This window comes from Salmo salar, chromosome 20 (assembly GCF_965601325.2).
Source record: "Salmo salar chromosome 20, fSalSal1, whole genome shotgun sequence".
Lineage (NCBI taxonomy): Eukaryota > Metazoa > Chordata > Actinopteri > Salmoniformes > Salmonidae > Salmo > Salmo salar.
This window is the reverse complement of record NC_138310.1, coordinates 85587009-85611500: the sequence shown is the minus strand read 5'-3', so window position 1 is coordinate 85611500 and position 24492 is coordinate 85587009. Positions and strand designations below refer to the sequence as shown.

General features: G+C 47.0%; 1 protein-coding gene across 1 annotated transcript in view; it reads left to right on the top strand.

Moving 5' to 3' along the window:
- Positions 1-12555: 12555 nt before the first annotated feature.
- Positions 12556-24492, top strand: part of lekr1 (leucine, glutamate and lysine rich 1) — a 63734-nt gene continuing 51797 nt past the window's right edge. The window contains exons 1-2 of the mRNA XM_014163512.3: positions 12556-12743; positions 15278-15354. Of these exons, the coding sequence (XP_014018987.2) occupies positions 12740-12743; positions 15278-15354 (81 nt within the window). The 5' untranslated portion in view covers positions 12556-12739. The remainder of the gene's footprint in view (positions 12744-15277; positions 15355-24492) is intronic.

Below are 24492 nucleotides of genomic sequence, written 5' to 3'. Positions count from 1 at the left end.
TTGTGTGTGCAAGGTTGGGTAGGTTACTTTCTAAATGTAATCTGTTACAGTTACTAGTTACCTGTCCAAAGTTGTAATCAGTAAATACATTTTTAGATTATCCAAACGCAGTAATGTAATCTGATTACTTTCAGTTACTTTCCCTTTAAAAGCCATTAGAAGATGACAAAAAGATCCATGTGTCATCATAGTGGTCTCTGATTGGTGGTCATCATTTGGTGTGTCATCATAGTGGTCTCTGATTGGTGGTCATCATTTGGTGTGTCATCATAGTGGTCTCTGATTGGTGGTCATCATTTGGTGTGTCATCATAGTGGTCTCTGATTGGTGGTCATCATTTGGTGTCATCATAGTAGTCTCTGATTGGTGGTTATCATTTGGTGTGTCATCATAGAGGTCTCTGATTGGTGGTCAGACTCGCTCAGGTGGAACAAACGTAAACATAAACTTCAATGCTGAATTGAATGTCATTGAGAAAACAGAAAAGGTCATAACGCATCTGCAAACATCCTTTCAAAATGTTTAAGTCATCCCAAAAGTCATCTAGTTTTTCAAAAGTATCTGAAATTGGATTATAATATTTTAGTTGGTAATGTAACTGCCTACAGTTGCAGTTTTGGTGTAATTATTTTACATGCATGTGTCAGTGCAGGCCTGTGTTTAAGGAACTGGGCCTGTGTTTAAGGAACTAGGCCTGTGTTTAAGGAACTGGGCCTGTGTTTAAGGAACTAGGCCTGTGTTTAAGGAACTGGGCCTGTGTTTAAGGAACTGGGCCTGTGTTTAAGGAACTAGGCCTGTGTTTAAGGAACTAGGCCTGTGTTTATGGAACTAGGCCTGTGTTTAAGGAACTAGGCCTGTGTTTAAGGAACTAGGCCTGTGTTTATGGAACTAGGCCTTTGTGCAACCTTGACAAAGGGCAGAGTTGTTTTGGGCCAAATCAAACGCAAACACTTTGTCTAGCACGTGGCTAACTCATGCCTGGGATGCAAATCCACACTCAATGCACTCTGGGATTGCCAACAGGTGAGCTTCTATAACTGAGGCCCTAGAGGAATGTAATGACATGGTTAAAGTGTGGGAGGATTTTTTCTGATGAAGCCCATTGATGAAGGCTGTAACTGTCAGGTATACTTCCTCTCCGGTCTCCAGGTCACCAGGCTGCTCATTATTACGCACACCTGTCACCATCGTTATGTGCACCAGCGCCCCATCAGACTCACCTGGACTCCATCACCTCCCTGATTACCTGCCCAATGTCTGTCACTCCCTTTGGTTCCTTCCCCAGGCGTTATTGTTTCTGTTCCAGTGTTCATGTCGGTATGCTAACCGTGTTTCTTGTTTTGTTCATTTATTTATTAAATACACTCCATGAACTTGCTTCCCGACTCCCAGCGTACACGTTACAGTAACGTCAAGCTTTTAATTGTTTCAATAAAATAATGATTTTCAAATCTTGAGCAAGGAATTTTGTAAACAACCTCTCAATTCCAAACTGATTCCAAGGTCCTACCGTCTCCAAGGCCCTTGTGAACATCTGAAAGGATTACATTTGAGCCGACTTGAATTTGGTCATCTCTCTGTTGCTTGTTCCATTTGACATGTCTTCCTTTAATGGAAGCATGGAAAGACAAAACAATGGAGAGGAATTGAGAAACATTAACATTGCGGGCATATCTCCAAGTCCCATTTGTTCAGTGGTAGTTGATTGGGTGGTAGCATGATTAGATACACAACCCACCAGCATGCCTGACTAGACCCTTATTCAGCCCCTTATCGCTGTTCTAAGAAGAGGGGAAGAAACCATCAGCACTGGTATACAGTACAACACAGGGTGGGTCTGTGTTTGGCTGGCCCTCTCAGTGTAGGTCTGTGATTGGCTGGTTATTGAAAGTAAGCCCTAGTTGTGGATGGACAGATTTCCTCCCTCTGTTTCAGCGGTGGAGAAGAATGACATTCATTTGTTCCTCTCTTGCCACAGCAGGGTGGTCCTCCTCTAGATAACATGTGATACCGATCAGATTGGGATGACTGGCTGGAGCACTGCCCAGTGAAATACACACACACACACACACACACACCAGAATGAGAGAGAAATGAAGAGGTACTCCACCCTTCTCTTCTGCTGAAGAGTTGATGAACTGGCTAAAAACAAAAATACATTCAATTCAGATGTTTTCTTTGTGTGTTAGCTTTGTTTTTCAAATGGGATGAAATTAAAGGGAAATACATTTGAAATTATAACATCTCATTATCTCATGGTATTCTTTGAGAGAGAAGTCTGCTGAGTGAGATGTTTCACTATGTTTGTGAAGGACTGTGGGTGTTCCACAGTCAGCCAGCCCTGCCCTTTGCTCCTGTCATTTAAGTAAGTCATGTCTGATGTGATATAAGACTATTACACACCATTCTGATGTCATATAAGACTATTACACACCATTCTGATGTGATATCAGACTATTACACACCATTCTGATGTGATATCAGACTATTACACACCGTTCTGATGTGATATCAGACTATTACACACCGTTCTGATGTGGTATCAGACTATTACACACCGTTCTGATGTGATATCAGACTATTACACACCGTTCTGATGTGATATCAGACTATTACACACTGTTCTGATGTGATATCAGACTATTACACACCGTTCTGATGTGGTATCAGACTATTACACACCGTTCTGATGTGATATCAGACTATTACACACCGTTCTGATGTGATATCAGACTATTACACACCGTTCTGATGTGGTATCAGACTATTACACACCGTTCTGATGTGATATCAGAATGTTCTGATGTGATATCAGACTATTACACACTGTTCTGATGTGATATCAGACTATTGAACACCATTCTGATGTGATATCAGACTATTACACACCGTTCTGATGTGATATCAGACTATTACACAACATTCTGATGTGGTATCAGACTATTACACACCGTTCTGATGTGATATCAGACTATTACACACCGTTCTGATGTGGTATCAGACTATTACACACCGTTCTGATGTGATATCAGACTATTACACACCGTTCTGATGTGGTATCAGACTATTACACACCGTTCTGATGTGGTATCAGACTATTACACACCGTTCTGATGTGGTATCAGACTATTACACACCGTTCTGATGTGGTATCAGACTATTACACACCATTCTGATGTGATATCAGACTATTACACACCGTTCTGATGTGGTATCAGAATGTTCTGATGTGATATCAGACTATTACACACCATTCTGATGTGGTATCAGACTATTACACACCGTTCTGATGTGATATCAGACAATTACACACCGTTCTGATGTGATATCAGACTATTACACACCGTTCTGATGTGGTATCAGACTATTACACACCGTTCTGATGTGATATCAGACTTCATCAGTGAGTTCAAATGAAGATACCGTTTAGTTGTGGGTTATTTCTGTTGAAGGCAGCGTGACATGAGAGGGGTTTTCCAGAGGTCATTGTCGTGGTCCAGACGAGTTCAGCCCAGTCTCTGTGTGGCTGCACTAATCTGTTTTAATGATGTCTTACAGCCAACCCACACACACACAGCCAGGGTGCTCCCTAGACCGCCTTCCCCGGCGCCTACAGGCGGCTGACGGGGTGTGTGACACGATATGGACCATGTTAGACGGGAGCTATCCTACCAACATGCTCCAGGGTTTTAGATCACAGTTTCTGGGAAAATAACTGCCTTTGTGATGCTCCACACTGTGAGGTTTCTAACGCCTCACGCGTCATCAATGACTCCCGTGTGATGGGTGTCCTTGTGTTTCACGCACTGGCACGAGTGGAGACTGTGGCCTTCTTTACTCACTGAATGGATCTGATTGAACAATTTGTCTGTCAACTATATCCTTGTGAGACCTTGGTAATCTTTGTTTTAAAACAATAATAAACTTAATCCCAAATTTAAACTGATAACACATAGACAGCTTAATATCGCTCTCTCTCTCTCCTGCTCTCTCTCTCCCTCTCTCTCTTCCTCTCTCTGTCTCTCTCTCTCTCTCGCTCTCTCTTTCGCTCTCTCTCGCTCTCTCTCTCTCTCTCTCTCTCTCTCCCTCTGTCTCTCTCTCTCTCTCCCTCTGTCTCTCTCTCTCTCTGTCTCTCTCTCTCTCTCCCTCTCTCTGTCTCTCTCCTGCTCTCTCTCTCTCTCCCTCTCTCTCTCTCTGTCTCTCTCTCTCTCGCTCTTTCTCTCGCTCTTTCTCTCGCTCTTTCTCTCTCTCGCTCTCTCTCTCTCTCTCTCTCTCCCTCCCTCTCTCTCTCTCTCTCTCTCTCTCTGTCTCTCTCTCTCTGTCTCTCTCTCTCCCTCTGTCTCTCTCTCTCTCTCTGTCTCTCTCTCTCGCTCCCTCTGTCTCTCTCTCTCCCTCCCTCTGTCTCTCTCTCTCCCTCCCTCTGTCTCTCTCTCTCACTCTGTCTCGCTCTCTCTCTCTCTCGCTCTCTCTCTCTCTCGCTCTCTCTCTCTCTCTCCCTCTGTCTCGCTCTCTGTCTCTCTCTCTCTCCCTCTCTCTCTGTCTCTCTCTCTCTCTGTCTCCCTCTCTCTCTCTCTCTGTCTTTCTCTCTGTCTCTCTTTCTCTCTCTCTCTCTCCCTCTGTCTCCCTCTGTCTCTGTCTGTCTCTCTCTCTCTCCCTCTGTGTCTCTGTCTGTCTCTCTCTCTCCCTCTCTCTGTCTCTCTCTCCCTCTCTCTCTGTCTTTCTCTCTGTCTCTCTCTCTCTCTGTCTCTCTTTCTCTCTCTCTCTCTCTCCCTCTGTCTCTCTCTCTCTCCCTCTGTGTCTCTCTCTGTCTGTCTCTCTCTCTCTCTCTCTCTCTCTCTCTCTCTCTCTCAGACCCTGACTGACTACTGCGTGACTGCCCTGCCTCAGCCACACCACTCTTATTTGAAGTGATCTGGCGGAGCGCTCTCACGACATCCGCTTCTCATATTTGTTACACAGAGCACTGAGACAGGGTTACCGTACTGGATCTCAGGCAAATCCATTCTACACACACACTTACAGCAATCTTGTAAAAAGACACGCACACACACACGCAGGCACACACCACTCAATATGTATTTGAGCTGATCTCCCCGCTATGAAGCACATACCTTTCTGCTTCTTCACTTCCCGGGAATGCGTGAGTAAGAGAGCAGGCTGTATACAGTGAGTCAGAGAGCAGGCTGTATACAGTGAGTCAGAGAGCAGGCTGTATACAGTGAGTCAGAGAGCAGGCTGTATACAGTACAGTGAGTCAGAGAGCAGGCTGTATACAGTGAGTAAGAGAGCAGGCTGTATACAGTGAGTCAGAGAGCAGGCTGTATACAGTGAGTCAGAGAGCAGGCTGTATACAGTGAGTAAGAGAGCAGGCTGTATACAGTTAGTCAGAGAGCAGGCTGTAAACAGTGTGTCACACCCTTATCTGTTTCACCTGTCTTTGTGCTTGTATCCACCCCCTGCTAGGTGTCACACATCTTCCCCATTATCCCCTGTGTATTTATACCTGTGTTCTCTGTTTGTCTGTTGCCAGTTCGTTTCGTTCGTAAAACCTACCAGCGTTTGTTTTACTGCTCCTGCCTGTTTTTTGGTCCTGTTTTCTAGTCCTTACCGGTTTTGACTGTTCTGCTAGCCCTGACCCTGAGACTGCCTGCCGTTTTGTACCTTACACCACCATTCTGGATTATTGACCCCTGCCTTCCCTGACCCTGAGACTGCCTGCCGTTCTGGACCCTTTACACCCTCTCTGGAATACTGACCCCTGCCTTGACCTGTCGTTTGCCTGCCCCTGTTGTTTAAAAAAAAACTCTTGTTACTTCTACACCATCTGCATCTGGGTCTCACCTAAACGTGATAGTACAAACTGGCCATGACTGACCCAGCAGACTCGGACCAGATGCGCAACTCCCTCGCCTCCCAAGAAGCTATCATTAGAAGGAACAAGGAGTTCCTTCGTGGTCTGATGGAAGGGTTCCAGACCTTGGACAAACGTCACGACAAAGCCTTGAACTCATTGCTGGAACAATTCCGTGGGTTGTCTACTAAGCAGCCTACCACAACGGTAACCTCCCAGCCCCTCAGTAACCCGGCTGGTAGCAATGCCGTCACCCCGGTTTTCTGGGAACCCCGCTCACCTCCCCAGGAGCGCTTCGATGGAGAGTCGGGCACCTGTCGGGCTTTTCTCGCTCAGTGTTCACTCATCATGGAGCTACAGCCTTCCTCCTTCCCCTCAGACTGCTCTAAGATAGCGTACCTCATCACGCTGATGTCCTGGAGGGCTCTCGCCTGGGCTACGGCAGTATGGGAACAACAGTCGGCCATATTCTCCAGTCTGGAGGAGTTCGTGGCAGAGGTAAAGAAGGTTTGCGATACTCCATTGTGCAGGAGAGAGGCTGCCCGGAAGTTACTCCAACTTCGGCAAGGCTCCCTTAGTGTGGCAGACTACGCAGTGGATTTCCGCACATTGGCAGCTGAGAGTTCCTGGAACCCGGAAGCACTGTTCGACACGTTCCTGTACGGAGTTTCAGAGGAAGTAAAGGACGAACTTGCTGCCCCGGAACTACCGACGGATCTCGACTTGCCCATCACCTTGACCATTCAGATCGATGGGTGACTACGGGAATGAAGGAGAGGAGACTCGATTCCACTCGCCCGGCCAAGGATTACACCTCGCCTCCGAGCTATCCCGGAAGTCCCCGACGGCTCCGTTGCCGAGAGAACCCGGGGCTACCCGAGTTTTTCTGAGAGTCTCCGAAGGCTGCCGATTCACCTCTTCCCAAACCTATGCAACTAGGCAGAGCTAGGCTGTCTCCAGCTGAACGGTTATACAGGCTTCACACTTAGAATTGCCTGTATTGCGGGACTACTGGTCATTTCGTCTTCACCTGTCCACTAAAAGACCAGGCTCAGCAGTAGGAGTGTGTACTCTGGTGGCCCATAAGGAGAACTATCCCTTTTCATGCCATGTTGCTGTGGGGGAACCAGTCGAAGTCTTTCCGGGTCCTCATCGACTGGGGCCGATGAGAGCTTTATGGACGCTACCCTAGCTTCCGAGCTGGATATCCCTACTCTGCCCTCTCCATTCCCATGGATGTTAGAGCTCTGGACGGGTGCTCTATAGGCCGGGTCACCCACAATACTACCCCGATCACCGACCCTAAGACTGCGGGATTGATCTTCTCCCAGGCAACATCCGTCCCGGGACGACTGTACTCTATGTTGGGTCCGGAGACCAAGGCTATGGAGACCTACATTGTGGACTCCCTAGCTGCTGGGTTTATCCATCCTTCTGTCTCCCCTGCCTGCGCAGGGTTCTTCTTTGTGGAGAAGAAGGACAAAACCCTGCACCCATGCATTGACTACCGAGGTCTCAACGACTTCATGGTGAAGAACCGCTACCCGCTACCTCTCATCTCCTCGGTCTTCGAGCCGCTCCAGGGTGCCACCGTGTTCTCCAAGCTGGACCTATGGAACACCTACCAGCTGGTGCGAATTAGGGAGGAGGACGAGTGGAAGACTGACTTCAACACGGCCAGCAGCCACTACGAGTACCTGGTCATGCCCTTTGGCTTAACAACGCCCCTGCTGTGTTCCAGGCTCTGGTTAATGATATTCTCTGCGACATGTTGAACCGGTTTGTCTTCGTCTACTTCGATGACATCCTCGTCTTCTCCCACTCCACCCAAGAACACGTGGTCCATGTCTGGCAGGTTCCCCAACGCCTCCTGGAGAACCTGCTTTTTGTAAAAGCTGAGAAGTGCGAATTGCATCCCTCCACCATCCCCTTTCTGGGTTACATCATCACTGCAGGGAGCGTATAGATGGAAAGTGAGAGTGGTGGTGGATTGGCCCCAGCCCACGTCCAGAGTCCAGCTGCAGCGGTTCCTGGGCTTTGCCAACTTTTATCACCGCTTTATCCGGGGCTACAGCACCCTGGCTTTCCCCTGACTGCACTCACCTCTCCCAAGGTTCTGTTCATGTGGTGGAGGCACTGGCTGAAGGGGGCAGAACATCCATTCATCGTGTGGACCGGCCACAAGAACCTGGAATATCTCCGCACCGCCAAGCGTCTCAATGCCAGGTAGGCTAGATGGGCCCTACTGTTCACCCGGTTCAACTTCTCCCTCTCCTACTGGCCGGGATCCAAGAATGTCAAGCCAGATGCACTGTCACGCCGCTATAGCCCCATGACTACTACCCCAGAACCTGAGACCATCCTTCCCACCTCGTGCCTGGTGACAGCACTCAGCTGGGGAATAGGGAAACAGGTTCAGGAGGTGCAGCATTCCCAGCCGAACCCCAGGGGGGGGGGGGGGGGGGGGGGTCCAGATAACCAGATGTTCATGCCTGACGCGGTCCGCTCCACAGGCTTGCCTGCCACCCGGGCTCCCAGCAGACCCTGGCTTTTGTGCGACAATGCTTTTGGTGGCCTACCATGGTTCCTGACGTCTCCGCCTTTGTCGCTGCTTGCACGGTCTGTGCACAGAACAAGGCTCCTCGACAAGCACCGGCTGGTCTCCTCCAACTTCTGCCTGTCCCTCATTGCCCCTGGTCTCACATCTCCCTGGACTTTGTCATGGTTCTCCCACCGTCTAATGGCAACACCGCCATCTGACCGTGGTGGATCGATTTTCCAAAGCCGCCCACTTCATTCCTCTCCCCAAGCTACCCTTGGCCAAGGAGACGGCCCAGCCCATGGTGCAGCACGTCTTCCGGATCCATGGACTGCTCGTGGACATGGTCTCTGACTGGGGTCCTCAGTTCTCATCCCGGTTTGTCTGCTGCTGTCGTCGTACCTGGAGGAGAGCCCGGTCGGCCCTCCTCAAGACCACCTCCAGGTATCGGCGACAAGCGGATCACCACCGGACCCCGGCTCCCCGGTATCATCTCGGGCAGAAGGTATGGATATCCACCCGGGATCTGCCCCTCCGGGTGGAATCCCGCAAGCTCTCCCCCCGGTTTATCGGCCTGTTTCAAATCAAATCAAATGTATTTATATAGCCCTTCTTACATCAGCTGATATCACAAAGTGCTGTACAGAAACCCAGCCTAAAACCCCAAACAGCGAGCAATGCAGGTGTAGAAGCACGGTGGCTAGGAAAAACTCCCTAGAAAGGCCAAAACCTAGGAAGAAACCTAGAGAGGAACCAGGCTATGAGGGGTGGCCAGTCCTCTTCTGGCTGTACCGGGTGGAGATTATAACAGCACATGGCCTTGATGTTCAAATGTTCATAAATGACCAGCATTGTCAAATAATAATAATCATAGTAGTTGTCGAGGGTGCAACAAGTCAGTAACACAAGAGTAAATGTCAGTTGGCTTTTTCATAGCCGATCTTTGAGAGTATCTCTACCGCTCCTGCTGTCTCTAGAGAGTTGAAAACAGCAGGTCTGGGACAGGTAGCACGTCCGGTGAATAGGTCAGGGTTCCAGCAGGTCTGGGACAACAGGTCTGGGACAGGTAGCACGTCCGGTGAACAGGTCAGGGTTCCATAGCTGCAGGCAGAACAGTTGGAATTGGAGCAGCAGCACGGCCAGGTGAACTGGGGACAGCAAGGAGTCATCAAGCCAGGTAGTCCTGAGGCATGGTCCTAGGGCTCAGGTCCTCAGAGAGAGAGAGAGAAAGAAAGAAAGAGAAAGAGAGAATTAGAGAGAGCATATTTAAATTCACACAGGACATCGGAAAAGACAAGAGAAATACTCCAGATGTGACAGACTGACCCTAGCCCCCCGACACATAAACTACTGCAGCATAAATACTGGAGGCTGAGACAGGATGGGTCAGGAGACACTGTGGCCCCATCCGATGAAACCCCCGGACAGGGCCAAACAGGTAGGATATAACCCCACCCACTTTGCCAAAGCACAGCCTCCATACCATCTCCAAAATTAATAGTCCCTCTGCTGTTCGTCTTCTGTTGCCCCGTACCCTTCGTATACATCCCACCTTTCATGTGTCCAGAGTTAAACCCATGTCTCACATGGGATTAAGCAAAGGAAGCAAAAAAAGGGAGTTTGGAAAGGTGGAAAGGAGCTAGGAAAGAAAAGAGATAAGAAAAGGGACATAGGGATGGAGGTGAGGAAAGGGAGGTAGAGAAGGAAAGGAAGCTAGGAAAGGAGGAAAGAAAGCTAGGAGGGAAGTTAGGAAAAGGACGGAAGCTAGGGAAAGAGGAAAGGAAAGGGAGTGAGGAAAGGAGCAACGGAATCTAGGAAAGGAAAGAAAGGAAGCAAGGGAAAGGGAGTAAGGAAGTCAGGAAGGAACTAGTAGGGGAGGAAAGGAAGCTAGTAAAAAAGAGGAAAGGAAGCTAGGAAAAGAGGAGTCCACATGTATGTGGTAGGGATTAACCACGGCCAGTAGATGGCGATAGTATTGGTTTTACTGACAGGCTGGTTTTAGTGACAGGCTAGTTTTAGTCACAGGCTAATGCGATCTGCAGCTGGATACCATTATGGTGACAGTGGAGGGGTGGTGCTCATGTGGTTCCAGATATAAACATCATAGAGTTAAAGGACTCATCTTTGTATCTGTGTCATTATAGTTTCAGTGACAGCATTGGCTGTAGTAAATGTTCTTCTTCACGATTGGCTGATCCCTCCTGATGACCCAGTTGGACATGACTCCAACAGGGTCACCAGGAGGGATCAGCCAATGAAGTTGCAAGTCACGCCCAGTTGACTACATTAAAATGGTTGAAGCTCTCAACCAGTCTGCCCATGCCTTTTGGCCACTAAAGGCCTCTATAATTCTCTATGATAAAAACACAACACCAACCACGAACACAGCTCATATCTCAGCACTAGATAATACTTGATAATCTTGCTTTTGCAGGTCAGTAGTAGATCTACCAATAGCCTCAATAATACAATTATTATTATGCATATTATACCTATATTCTGCTTTCATTTGTAATTTGTGTTTTATCATAGATCATTGACAGTGATGTTTTCTGAACTTCATGTTTCAAAAAAGTGAATGGTGAAATTTGTTTAATATTGCCAAGAAAATTCTGTATGCGCATGGACGGGGCCGGAATCCATGCTTTGTTGCGATTCTGAATGGTCAGAAACATTGACAAAAAGCTGCCATGTAGGGAATCGTAGGTGCCTCATTTCAGCGAGTTTACCTCTTGTTTTGAGGTGTTTTGACTGCTTTCATGTCAATGCCAATATGGCACAAACTGTAAAGATGCATTTGAAAGACAACAAGTGCTCATTGTGCAAATGTATTTATGTTTTCAATAAACATTTGGAGCATAAATATTGTTTACACATTGTCAACAATCTAAGCCAACCCCGATCTGTTTTGCACCATTGTTGCTCACTCATCGGTTTTGTTGCTAAATAGGATAACCAACCCATCTATTGGACTATGTATTATACTTATGCTAAAAAATATATATTCATTTCTACTGAGCCATTTACCTATTCTTATATTTTATTATTCTTATTGTTGTTTCATTGTTGAGAAGAAATTTGCAAGTAAGCATTTGGTTGAACTCGAACTTGAAACTTATGCCAAAGCCTAAAAGCCAAATATAGCCCTCTTTCTCTCTCTCACACACACACACACATCCTCCCCATCCCCTCCCTCTTACCGAGACACACGCAAGCACACACTCAGCAGGATTCTCTATTTACATTACACACTTGCCCACACAGCATAGCGTGCTAAACGGACTCAATAACGCCTCGCTTCAAAGTCCCTCCAGGCAAGGCGCCCTGAAACACTGGCTGCACCTTCCGAATTAGGTTCATTTGCCTTGGCTACAAGAACACAATTAAACTTTTTGTTCAATATATTCCACGATACATAGCCTAGCCTTTCATATGCTATGTTCATATAAAATTTAAAACGTAGTTTATTATGGTGCATGGTGTAATACAGTATGTTCCTATTAAACACTGTTCTTGATTATTTGAGGGTATTTCATCATGCGTGAGTGACTCAAATAGAAATAGTGAGGGAGAGAGAGACATGAGTGAGTGCCAATCATATCGAGCTTCGAAGATTTTCTTTGTTTGTCTGAAACCATACTTTACGCCGTTTTATCACGTACCCGTAGTTTGCGGCACAAAGGCGGATAAAACCGGAACTAAGGTAGATGCCTGCTAGCGAGCGAGTGGGCGATGCAATTTGCGTCAGAGGACGAGTCCGCACGATTCATTGACGGGGTTAAATAGCACCACACGCATGCAGAGAAGAGGTCACCATTCACCCAGCCAGCCGCACAAACTCAGCAGAGCGCATTAACCCATACTTAGTCTACACAGACCGGGTCAGAGACGATGAAATTAGACCAATGATATCAGATAAAAAGCCAAACATGTCGGCCTAAATACATTTACAAACAATATATTGCCTAAAATAAATTGCTCCTGCCTCCTGTAATAGTGCTAAGCAATAGGGGGGAAATGCCCCACGGGACTATCTTGCCGTTGTTTTACATTACTTTAGAGGCGAGGAATTAAACGCACAGACATAACAGACCACAAAGCCATTCCCAAGCTTGATTCCTCTGCTAGGCGTGTTGTTTACTGAAAAGTGTCTCTCTCTGCCTGCACTAAGCACAGCAGTTCAGGCAGGCGACGTAGTGGGTCATTCTGCGTAAAAACCGGCGCGGTGTCCATGGTGACAGACAACGCTTGGATCGCTCTTCCTGGCCAAGCGCACAGAAGGAAACATCTTAACACTTTTTAGTGAGATAATTGCTGTTTTGCTCTTTCGTTTCAAGAAAATTGGCACAATGGGTAGGTAAAGGTATCTTGTGTTACTATTGATTATTAGATAAACTATAAAACCAAATCAAATAGCTTTTTTGGTACTTGTGTGAGAGAGAGGCAACAGATTTGTTTTAAAGTTGGTCATTTGTTCGGGAAGGTTAGTTAACCAGCAACGTTAGCAGACTGCCTCCAACGAAATCAAGATTTGAAATATGACTTGAGATTTGTCAGTATGTCAAGCAGATGATACCCCCCCTGGCCCGCTGCTTTGAAGTGGTGTTATAGCAAACATACAGCTGTCTATCTGTGTGTGTGTGTGTGTGTGTGTGTGTGTGTGTGTGTGTGTGTGTGTGTGTGTGTGTGTGTGTGTGTGTGTGTGTATATATAGCCTGTACGTGCATTTCTCTCCCGATTGTGTTCATGCGGAATAGATGAGTCTATGAACAACTTGTCAGTCTCACATTAGAACGATTCGTGGTTCAATCAAGGCTAAAATGTCACAGGGAATGGGTTGTCATGCGGAACTTGTTCTCACGTCTGAATCAGTCCTAAAGGGTGCTTCTACTCTCGGGTAAGCAAGTAAACGAGGACGGACCTAAGTCTTCCTTTTGCATTTCAGGCCAGGGAGGGAGGAGGGACTGCATAGAGGGGGATGGGTCTGTGTTTGTCTGTCTCGTGTGTGTACCCTACATACACGCATGCCCTTTCACTCCAATTCCCCCAGAGCGTCTGCGAGGGCATATGTCTCACCGCACGCAGGGGTTACTTAGCGGATACCCAGTGATCTACATTCAGCTTTGTATTTCCCATCTAATGGTCAAGGTTAAGATTTCGGGAGGGTAAACTGATCTTAGATCTGTGCACCACACACTAACCCAGCCAAGCATGTTCCCTCAGATGACCAATACCACCTGTGTGTGTGTTCGTGTGTGTGTGACAGTCCCCTCAGTGCAGGCCATAGACTAAATACCATAAGCTGTACTGATTAATCTATTAATGTGGCACGGCAAAATGGATTTAATATGGTCAACATAACGCCACCCAGAACCATATATTTAGAGAGAAAAGCTAACTTTTTCCATTTGGAATATGTTTAAATATTCCCAATGTAATGTTAAAGTGGAACTGACTGCATTTGAACTACTTTTCAGATATGAAACACGGACAATCATAATATCTGTCAAAAATGTCATATTCCTAGTTTAAGCTACAAAATCTACTTTATAAGAGGTTTTAAAAATAGGTTATATTTGACTTAATGTTCCATGACATACAGTAAGGCATTGTGGGCAGAATAGATGGACGCAGTTCAATGTATGATTAATATAATTCACCAATATATTTCTTGGTTGTCCAACAAATATTGCTGTAAGGTTGTAAATCGCAGCTGGCCTGGTACATTGTTTGCGGCCTCCATTCGGGATGCACTGTTTCAATGGTTCAATATTTTGGACAAAAACGGACGACTGTAACTAAGGCTGGGAATATCAATACAATCAAACTAGCAAGGGCAATGATCACAAGTCAGTCATAACGTAGCTAATAGACTAGCGTACGTATCAAACACAATACCTGCTGAACGAATGGGACACACAAGCCAGTCATCTACTTTCTGAAGTTACAGCCTGATTCGCTCCCATCGGTGAATTCAACTTCAATTTGGCTGCTTTTGTTTGTCAGGTTTACAGCGCGCAGCGGAGGGAAAGTGTACAGACACATTCTACCGTCCTAGCTAGGCTACTAGAATGGTGCAGTCTGGCTTCTGTTTTTATTAAAGCTTGGCAATAACCAAAAAAACAACCTGCAACAAAACAACATGCAAAGGAGAAACATGTAGGCCTTTTACAGAAACATTGAGCAGTAGCCTCAGTGGGCTACTCAACTACAATACATTTTCATAGCACCATACAGTGATGCTGCCTTCGACCGCACTGGTGATCCATCCAGCGCAAAAACATGTTTTAACTTTACATGTTACAACAAACGTTTCACGAATGCCTTACTATATCTCATTCCCGAACATTCCATGCATTTATGAAAACAAGCATATCTAAGTGCTCGCTTGTCAGAAAAAGTTAAACAAATGAGGTGTCCTATTCTTCCCGGGGTGTATATGAACAGATTTTAATACGATTTCATGTTGCTGAAACGCTGTCAGTTCCACTTTAATTGGGAGCCAACATGGCTGCCATGTAATGTTGTAGTGTCATGTAAACGCATCATAATGCAGAAACCTCATTGGCCCAAAAACGTCTAAACACATTGCTCTTGATTTACCCTCCCAGTCACCTCAGACATGAACCACTTTCATCATGTAACAACATACGATGCATTGGCCCACTGACAGACCAGACGGGTCTCATTTGCTTTAGGACCACCTCAACCTTTACTCAATACCTTTACAGTATAGCAACCTTCCAGTCTGAGGCTTGAGACAAGGCCTTTGCATCAGTGCTGTTCATAGTTCCGTATGCATGACGTCCTGACAATTCTATTTATGATACAGTAAAACACTGTTTGTATGTTGATTCATTTTGCTCCATATCGTTGTATCATCACAGGAGAGAGAGAGTCTGTGGAGAGAGAGGAGATGGGCCTACACATTCCCTTCTACCCTCTCCCAGAGGAAATACAACAGGTACTTTACACACACACACACACAGTCTCCTTCCTTTCTGGAGTGATTCCCATTGTAATGTTGCCCTTCGCAGCCCTGTGTGTACACCGCCTTTTTGTCTCTTCTGTAATTTCCGGATGTTCCCAGAGAGAATTAGAGGTAGCTGTGAACAACAATGGAACCCTACCACAGTGTGAGAGCGGTCATTCCGTGCCCACAGACAGACAGCCTGTCTCCCCCCCCTCCCCGTCTCACCACACAAAGGAGAGGCTCTGGGAAACTGGGTTATCCTATTTTAATCGTGCGATTTTATGGCAGAGTTCCACCTCTCTCTCTCTCTCTCTCTCTCTCTACCCATCCCTCTCCCTCCACTCAGATTTCAATCAGCTTGTAAAATACTGGATGTTCTGGGCTTAGACCCCTGTGGAGAAGACTTCAGCTCCATTTATTGGAGAGAAAAAAATAAACGAATGAAAAACAAAAAAACAAAGCTGAACAGACAACATGTGCCAATGTGGGAATAACAAGGGGTGAAATAACATGCCCATAGTGCTGTTAAGCCTGGGGACGCTGAGAGGGAGATCACACAGCACAGCGCACACACTTCTAAACTCTCCTCTGTGCTTATGACAGCTTTCACAAAGTGATAGGCCTATCTATTCTGTTTTTGTTTTCATTTTTAAATGCTATTATTTGAAATTACTTGACACCTTTATATGTGCTAATTGACTTGTTTTCACGCTGTGGTTATTAATTAAACCATTGGTGCTGTTAATAATGACAAGGCAGCAGTAAGAATACAACAATGCAGGACTAGTAGAAGTGAGCACCACTTCTTATAGAGCAGCTGAAACTTTCTGTTCCATTTTGGACGGCAGCAGTCTGCCAAGCACTCAGACTCACAATGTAACAGGACAAGGTGTTCACCAGCATACATACATACTGTACATACATACATACATACATACATACATACATACATACATACATACATACATGCACAGAGTGCTGCTACAGTGTTCCCACTGGTTGAAGAGCCAGCTGTAGTAGTGATGAACAGAGCAGAGCAAGGTTTTTCTCCCTCTGTTTCCCTCCATCAACACCAAGTCTGAAGAACAGATACCCAGTGAGTCAGACAGAGAGACACTTAGCCCAACACTAAACACCCATGTTACATTAGTAATATTCCAACATGACAGGATGGTAGAAATAACACCTTTTCTTAAATTGTTGGTAAACTAGGTACCTTAGCACGTTAGAGCAGCACCTGTTGGTAAACGAGGTACCTTAGCACGTTAGAGCAGCACCTGTTGGTAAAAGAGGTACCTTAGCACGTTAGAGCAGCACCTGTTGGTAAAAGAGGTACCTTAGCACGTTAGAGCAGCACCTGTTGGTAAAAGAGGTACCTTAGCACGTTAGAGCAGCACCTGTTGGTAAAAGAGGTACCATAGCACGTTAGAGCAGCACCTATTGGTAAACCAGTACCTTAGCACGTTAGAGCAGCACCTGTTGGTAAACCAGTACCTTAGCACGTTAGAGCAGCACCTGTTGGTAAAAGAGGTACCTTAGCACGTTAGAGCAGCACCTGTTGGTAAAAGAGGTACCATAGCACGTTAGAGCAGCACCTGTTGGTAAACCAGTACCTTAGCACGTTAGAGCAGCACCTGTTGGTAAACAAGGTACCTTAGCACGTTAGAGCAGCACCTGTTGGTAAAAGGGGTACCTTAGTACGTTAGAGCAGCACCTATTGGTAAACCAGTACCTTAGTACGTTAGAGCAGCACCTGTTGGTAAACCAGTACCTTAGTACGTTAGAGCAGCACCTGTTGGTAAACCCGTACCTTAGTACGTTAGAGCAGCACCTATTGGTAAACCAGTACCTTAGTATGTTAGAGCAGCACCTATTGGTAAACCAGTACCTTAGTACGTTAGAGCAGCACCTATTGGTAAACCAGTACCTTAGTATGTTAGAGCAGCACCTGTTGGTAAAAGAGGTACCTTAGTACGTTAGAGCAGCACCTGTTGGTAAACCAGTACCTTAGTACGTTAGAGCAGCACCTGTTGGTAAACCAGTACCTTAGTACATTAGAGCAGCACCTGTTGGTAAACCAGTACCGTAGTACGTTAGAGCAGCACCTGTTGGTAAACCAGTACCTTAGTACATTAGAGCAGCACCTGTTGGTAAACCAGTACCTTAGTACGTTAGAGCTGCACCTATTGGTAAACGAGGTACCTTAGTACGTTAGAGCAGCACCTGTTGGTAAACCAGTACCTTAGTATGTTAGAGCAGCACCTGTTGGTAAAAGAGGTACCTTAGCACGTTAGAGCAGCACCTGTTGGTAAAAGAGGTACCTTAGCACGTTAGAGCAGCACCTGTTGGTAAAAGAGGTACCTTAGCACGTTAGAGCAGCACCTGTTGGTAAAAGAGGTACCATAGCACGTTAGAGCAGCACCTATTGGTAAACCAGTACCTTAGCACGTTAGAGCAGCACCTGTTGGTAAACCAGTACCTTAGCACGTTAGAGCAGCACCTGTTGGTAAAAGAGGTACCTTAGCACGTTAGAGCAGCACCTGTTGGTAAAAGAGGTACCATAGCACGTTAGAGCAGCACCTGTTGGTAAACCAGTACCTTAGCACGTTAGAGCAGCACCTGTTGGTAAACAAGGTACCTTAGCACGTTAGAGCAGCACGTGTTGGTAAAAGGGGTACCTTAGTACGTTAGAGCAGCACCTATTGGTAAACCAGTACCTTAGTACGTTAGAGCAGCACCTGTTGGTAAACCAGTACCTTAGTACGTTAGAGCAGCACCTGTTGGTAAACCCGTACCTTAGTACGTTAGAGCAGCACCTATTGGTAAACCAGTACCTTAGTATGTTAGAGCAGCACCTATTGGTAAACCAGTACCTTAGTACGTTAGAGCAGCACCTATTGGTAAACCAGTACCTTAGTATGTTAGAGCAGCACCTGTTGGTAAAAGAGGTACCTTAGTACGTTAGAGCAGCACCTGTTGGTAAACCAGTACCTTAGTACGTTAGAGCAGCACCTGTTGGTAAACCAGTACCTTAGTACATTAGAGCAGCACCTGTTGGTAAACCAGTACCGTAGTACGTTAGAGCAGCACCTGTTGGTAAACCAGTACCTTAGTACATTAGAGCAGCACCTGTTGGTAAACCAGTACCTTAGTACGTTAGAGCTGCACCTATTGGTAAACGAGGTACCTTAGTACATTAGAGCAGCACCTTTTGGTAAACCAGTACCTTAGTATGTTAGAGCAGCACCTGTTGGTAAAAGAGGTACCTTAGTACGTTAGAGCAGCACCTGTTGGTAAACCAGTACCTTAGTACATTAGAGCAGCACCTGTTGGTAAACCAGTACCTTAGCACGTTAGAGCAGCACCTGTTGGTAAACCAGTACCTTAGCACGTTAGAGCAGCACCTGTTGGTAAAAGAGGTACCTTAGCACGTTAGAGCAGCACCTGTTGGTAAACCAGTACCTTAGCACGTTAGAGCAGCACCTGTTGGTAAAAGAGGTACCTTAGCACGTTAGAGCAGCACCTGTTGGTAAACCAGTACCTTAGCACGTTAGAGCAGCACCTGTTGGTAAAAGAGGTACCTTAGCACGTTAGAGCAGCACCTGTTGGTAAACCAGTACCTTAGCACGTTAGAGCAGCACCTGTTGGTAAACCAGTACCTTAGTACGTTAGAGCAGCACCTGTTGGTAAAAGAGGTACCTTAGTACGTTAGAGCAGCACCTGTTGGTAAACCAGTACCGTAGTACGTTAGAGCAGCACCTGTTGGTAAACCAGTACCTTAGTACATTAGAGCAGCACCTGTTGGTAAAAGGGGTACCTTAGTATGTTAGAGCAGCACCTATTGGTAAACCAGTACCTTAGCACGTTAGAGCAGCACCTGTTGGTAAACCAGTACCTTAGTATGTTAGAGCAGCACCTGTTGGTAAACCAGTACCTTAGTACATTAGAGCAGCACCTGTTGGTAAACCAGTACCTTAGCACGTTAGAGCAGCACCTGTTGGTAAACCAGTACCTTAGCACGTTAGAGCAGCACCTGTTGGTAAACCAGTACCTTAGTATGTTAGAGCAGCACCTGTTGGTAAACCAGTACCTTAGCACGTTAGAGCAGCACCTGTTGGTAAACCAGTACCTTAGCACGTTAGAGCAGCACCTGTTGGTAAACCAGTACCTTAGCACGTTAGAGCAGCACCTGTTGGTAAACCAGTACCATAGCACGTTAGAGCAGCACAGGCATTCAGGAATTGTTTTTCCTTGGCTCATGGATAATTGACGAGGAGTAGAGTTAGCTAGCTAGCACATTTAGATAGCGTGTTGTGTTTTACCCCTTGGCTGCCCCCTGCACTCTGTGTCTGGGTGTGTATCTAAACGGGTCACGGAAGGGTTGGGAGGAGAGACTGAATTCCACTCCCAGGCCTCTAGTCAGGTCAGGGTCACAGACAGGCTCAGTATGAGTGATCACCTTGATTATGGCATGCATCACTTGCTATAGGCCTATGCTATACATGCCACATTATGTAGAACTATACTTTATGTATTCATACAGGACCATCAGACCATCGAAATGTCATCAACTCTACAGTGATATACTGTCGATTGCCTACAGAGTGCTATACAAATCACTGTGTTAGATCATGCAGACTGTAGAGTTTAGCAAAGTCACCCTGACATGATCTGTCTACGAAGTAGTACAGAAGTAAACTTTCTCTCCCTCTCTCTGTTCTGTTTGGTGTTTACAAACACAGGTAGATTCCTCCTGTCTTTTCCCCTGCCTTTCCGTGCCTCTGTCTGTTGACCACCCAAAGGAGATCTCTTTTCCTCTCGTTCTCCTTCCATCCATCCATTTTTCATGTGAGCGTGGCAAACTCTTCCAGAGAGAGAAGAGAGACACACAGGAGGTCCCACTGAGCCACACCATGGTGCCTCTCTCTCTCTCTCTCTCTCTCTCTCTCTCTCTCTCTCTCTCTCTCTCTCTCTCTCCATCCCTGAATAATGGATAGTTTAAAACCAGACACACTCCTCCTTCTTCCTTTTTCGTACCTCAGGAGGTCAGGGGATAATGGTAGCACTTGTGTTGTGTGTTCACTATGATTAGTGTAGCCCCTCCACCCCATCTCTCTGTGAGTCTCTTTCTCTACATCTCCCTGTCTCTCTCCATTCCACTCGCTCTCGCTTTGTCTGTCTTTCTCTTTATTTCTCCTGTTTATTTCCTCTCTCATGTGCCTCTACCCCTCCTCTGCTGTATATCAGCTCTATCAGCTCTGTCAGTCCTGCAGGGTATAGTGTCAGTCCTGTAGGTCCTGCAGGGTATAGTGTCAGTCCTGTAGGTCCTGCAGGGTATAGTGTCAGTCCTGTAGGTCCTGCAGGGTATAGTGTCAGTCCTGTTGGTCCTGCAGGGTATAGTGTCTGTCCTGTAGGTCCTGCAGGGTATAGTGTCAGTCCTGTAGGTCCTGCAGGGTATAGTGTCAGTCCTGTTGGTCCTGCAGGGTATAGTGTCAGTCCTGTAGGTCCTGCAGGGTATAGTGTCAGTCCTATAGGGTATAGTGTCAGTCCTATAGGGTATAGTGTCAGTCCTGCAGGGTATAGTGTCAGTCCTGTGGGTCCTACAGGGTATAGTGTCTGTCCTGTAGGTCCTGCAGGGTATATTGTCAGTCCTATAGGGTACAGTGTCAGTCCTGTAGGTCCTACAGGGTATAGTGTCAGTCCTGTTGGTCCTGTAGGGTATAGTGTCAGTCCTGTTGGTCCTATAGGGTATAGTGTCAGTCCTGCAGGGTATAGTGTCAGTCCTGTTGGTCCTGCAGGGTATAGTGTCAGTCCTGTTGGTCCTGCAGGGTATAGTGTCAGTCCTGTTGGTCCTGCAGGGTGTAGTGTCAGTCCTGTAGGTCCTGCAGGGTATAGTGTCAGTCCTGTAGGGTAATGTGTCAGTCCTATAGGTGTTGCAGGGTATTGTGTCAGTTCTTCAGGGTATATTGTCAGTCCTATAGGTCCTGTAGGGTATAGTGTCAGTCCTGTAGATCCTTCAGGGTATAGTGTCAGTCCTGTATGTCCTGCAGGGTATATTGTCAGTCCTATAGGGTATAGTGTCAGTCCTGCAGGGTATAGTGTCAGTCTTGTAGATCCTGAAGGGTATAGTGTCAGTCCTGTAGGTCCTTCAGGGTGTAGTGTCAGTCCTGTAGGTCCTGCAGGGTATATTGTCAGTCCTTTAGGTCCTGCAGGGTGTAGTGTCAGTCCTTTAGGTCCTGCAGGGTATAGTGTCTGTCCTGTAGATCCTGCAGGGTATATTATCAGTCCTGCAGGGTATAGTGTCAGTCCTGTTGGTCCTGAAGGGTATAGTGTCAGTCCTGTAGGTCCTGCAGGGTATAGTGTCAGTCCTGTAGGCCCTGCAGGGTATAGTGTCAGTCCTGTAGGTCCTGCAGGGTATAGTGTCAGTCCTGTTGTTCCTGCAGGGTATAGTGTCAGTCCTGTTGTTCCTGCAGGGTATAGTGTCAGTCCTGTAGGCCCTGCAGGGTATAGTGTCAGTCCTGTAGGTCCGGCAGGGTATAGTGTCAGTCCTGTAGGCCCTGCAGGGTATAGTGTCAGTCCTGTATGTCCTGCAGGGTATAGTGTCAGTCCTGTAGGTCCTGCATGGTATAGTGTCAGTCCTGTTGGTCCTGAAGGGTATAGTGTCAGTCCTGTAGGTCCTGCAGGGTATAGTGTCAGTCCTGCAGGGTATAGTGTCCGTCCTGTAGGTCCTGCAGGGTATAGTGTCAGTCCTGTGGGTCCTGCAGGGTATAGTGTCAGTCCTGTAGGTCCTACAGGGTATAGTGTCAGTCCTGCAGGGTATAGTGTCAGTCCTGTAGGTCCTGCAGGGTATAGTGTCAGTCCTGTAGGGTATAGTGTCAGTCCTGTAGGTCCTACAGGGTATAGTGTCAGTCCTGCAGGGTATAGTGTCTGTCCTGTAGGTCCTGCAGGGTATATTGTCAGTCCTATAGGGTATAGTGTCAGTCCTGTAGGTCCTGCAGGGTATAGTGTCAGTCCTGCAGGGTATAGTGTCTGTCCTGTAGGTCCTGCAGGGTAAAGTGTCAGTCCTGTTGGTCCTGTAGGGTATAGTGTCAGTCCTGCAGGGTATAGTGTCAGTCCTGTTGGTCCTGCAGGGTGTAGTGTCAGTCCTGCAGGGTATAGTGTCTGTCCTGTAGGTCCTGCAGGGTATATTGTCAGTCCTATAGGGTATAGTGTCAGTCCTGTAGGTCCTACAGGGTATAGTGTCAGTCCTGCAGGGTATAGTGTCAGTCCTGTTGGTCCTGTAGGGTATAGTGTCAGTCCTGCAGGGTATAGTGTCAGTCCTGTAGGTCCTGCAGGGTATAGTGTCAGTCCTGCAGGGTATAGTGTCAGTCCTGTAGGGTAATGTGTCAGTCCTATAGGTGTTGCAGGGTATTGTGTCAGTCCTTCAGGGTATATTGTCAGTCCTATAGGTCCTGTAGGGTATAGTGTCAGTCCTGTAGATCCTGCAGGGTATAGTGTCAGTCCTGTATGTCCTGTAGGGTATATTGTCAGTCCTATAGGGTATAGTGTCAGTCCTGTAGGTCCTGTAGGGTATAGTGTCAGTCCTACAGGGTATAGTGTCAGTCTTGTAGATCCTGAAGGGTATAGTGTCAGTCCTGTAGGTCCTTCAGGGTGTAGTGTCAGTCCTGTAGGTCCTGCAGGGTATATTGTCAGTCCTTTAGGTCCTGCAGGGTGTAGTGTCAGTCCTGTAGGTCCTGCAGGGTATAGTGTCAGTCCTGCAGGGTATAGTGTCTGTCCTGTAAGTTCTGCAGGGTATATTGTCAGTCCTGCAGGGTATAGTGTCTGTCCTGTAGGTCCTGCAGGGTATAGTGTCAGTCCTGTTGGTCCTGAAGGGTATAGTGTCAGTCCTGCAGGGTATAGTGTCAGTCCTGTAGGTCCTGCAGGGTATAGTGTCAGTCCTGTAGGCCCTGCAGGGTATAGTGTCAGTCCTGTAGGTCCTGCAGGGTATAGTGTCAGTCCTGTTGTTCCTGCAGGGTATAGTGTCAGTCCTGTAGGTCCTGCAGGGTATAGTGTCAGTCTTGTAGATCCTGAAGGGTATAGTGTCAGTCCTGTAGGTCCTGCAGGGTATAGTGTCAGTCCTGTAGGCCCTGCAGGGTATAGTGTCAGTCCTGTAGGTCCTGCAGGGTATAGTGTCAGTCCTGTTGTTCCTGCAGGGTATAGTGTCAGTCCTGTAGGTCCTGCAGGGTATAGTGTCAGTCCTGTAGGCCCTGCAGGGTATAGTGTCAGTCCTGTAGGTCCTGCAGGGTATAGTGTCAGTCCTGTAGGCCCTGCAGGGTATAGTGTCAGTCCTGTATGTCCTGCACGGTATAGTGTCAGTCCTGTAGGTCCTGCAGGGTATAGTGTCAGTCCTGTTGGTCCTGAAGGGTATAGTGTCAGTCCTGCAGGGTATAGTGTCAGTCCTGTAGGTCCTGCAGGGTATAGTGTCAGCCTTCCCTGTAGCTCAGTTGGTAGAGCATGGTGTTTGCAACACCAGGGTTGTGGGTTCGATTCCCACGGGGTGCCAGCACAGAAAAAAAATGTATGAAATGTATGCATTCACTACTGTAAGTCGCTCTGGATAAGAGCGTCTGCTAAATGACTAAAATGTAAATGTAAATGTGTCAGTCCTGTGGGTCCTGCAGGGTATAGTGTCAGTCCTGTAGGTCCTACAGGGTATAGTGTCAGTCCTGCAGGGTATAGTGTCAGTCCTGTAGGTCCTGCAGGGTATAGTGTCAGTCTTGTAGGGTATAGTGTCAGTCCTGTAGGTCCTACAGGGTATAGTGTCAGTCCTGCAGGGTATAGTGTCTGTCCTGTAGGTCCTGCAGGGTATATTGTCAGTCCTATAGGGTATAGTGTCAGTCCTGCAGGGTATAGTGTCAGTCCTGGGGGTCCTACAGGGTATATTGTCAGTACTGTAGGTCCTGCAGGGTATAGTGTCAGTCCTGCAGGGTATAGTGTCAGTCCTGTTGGTCCTGTAGGGTATAGTGTCAGTCCTGTTGGTCCTATAGGGTATAGTGTCAGTCCTGCAGGGTATAGTGTCAGTCCTGTTGGTCCTGCAGGGTATAGTGTCAGTCCTGTTGGTCCTGCAGGGTATAGTGTCAGTCCTGTTGG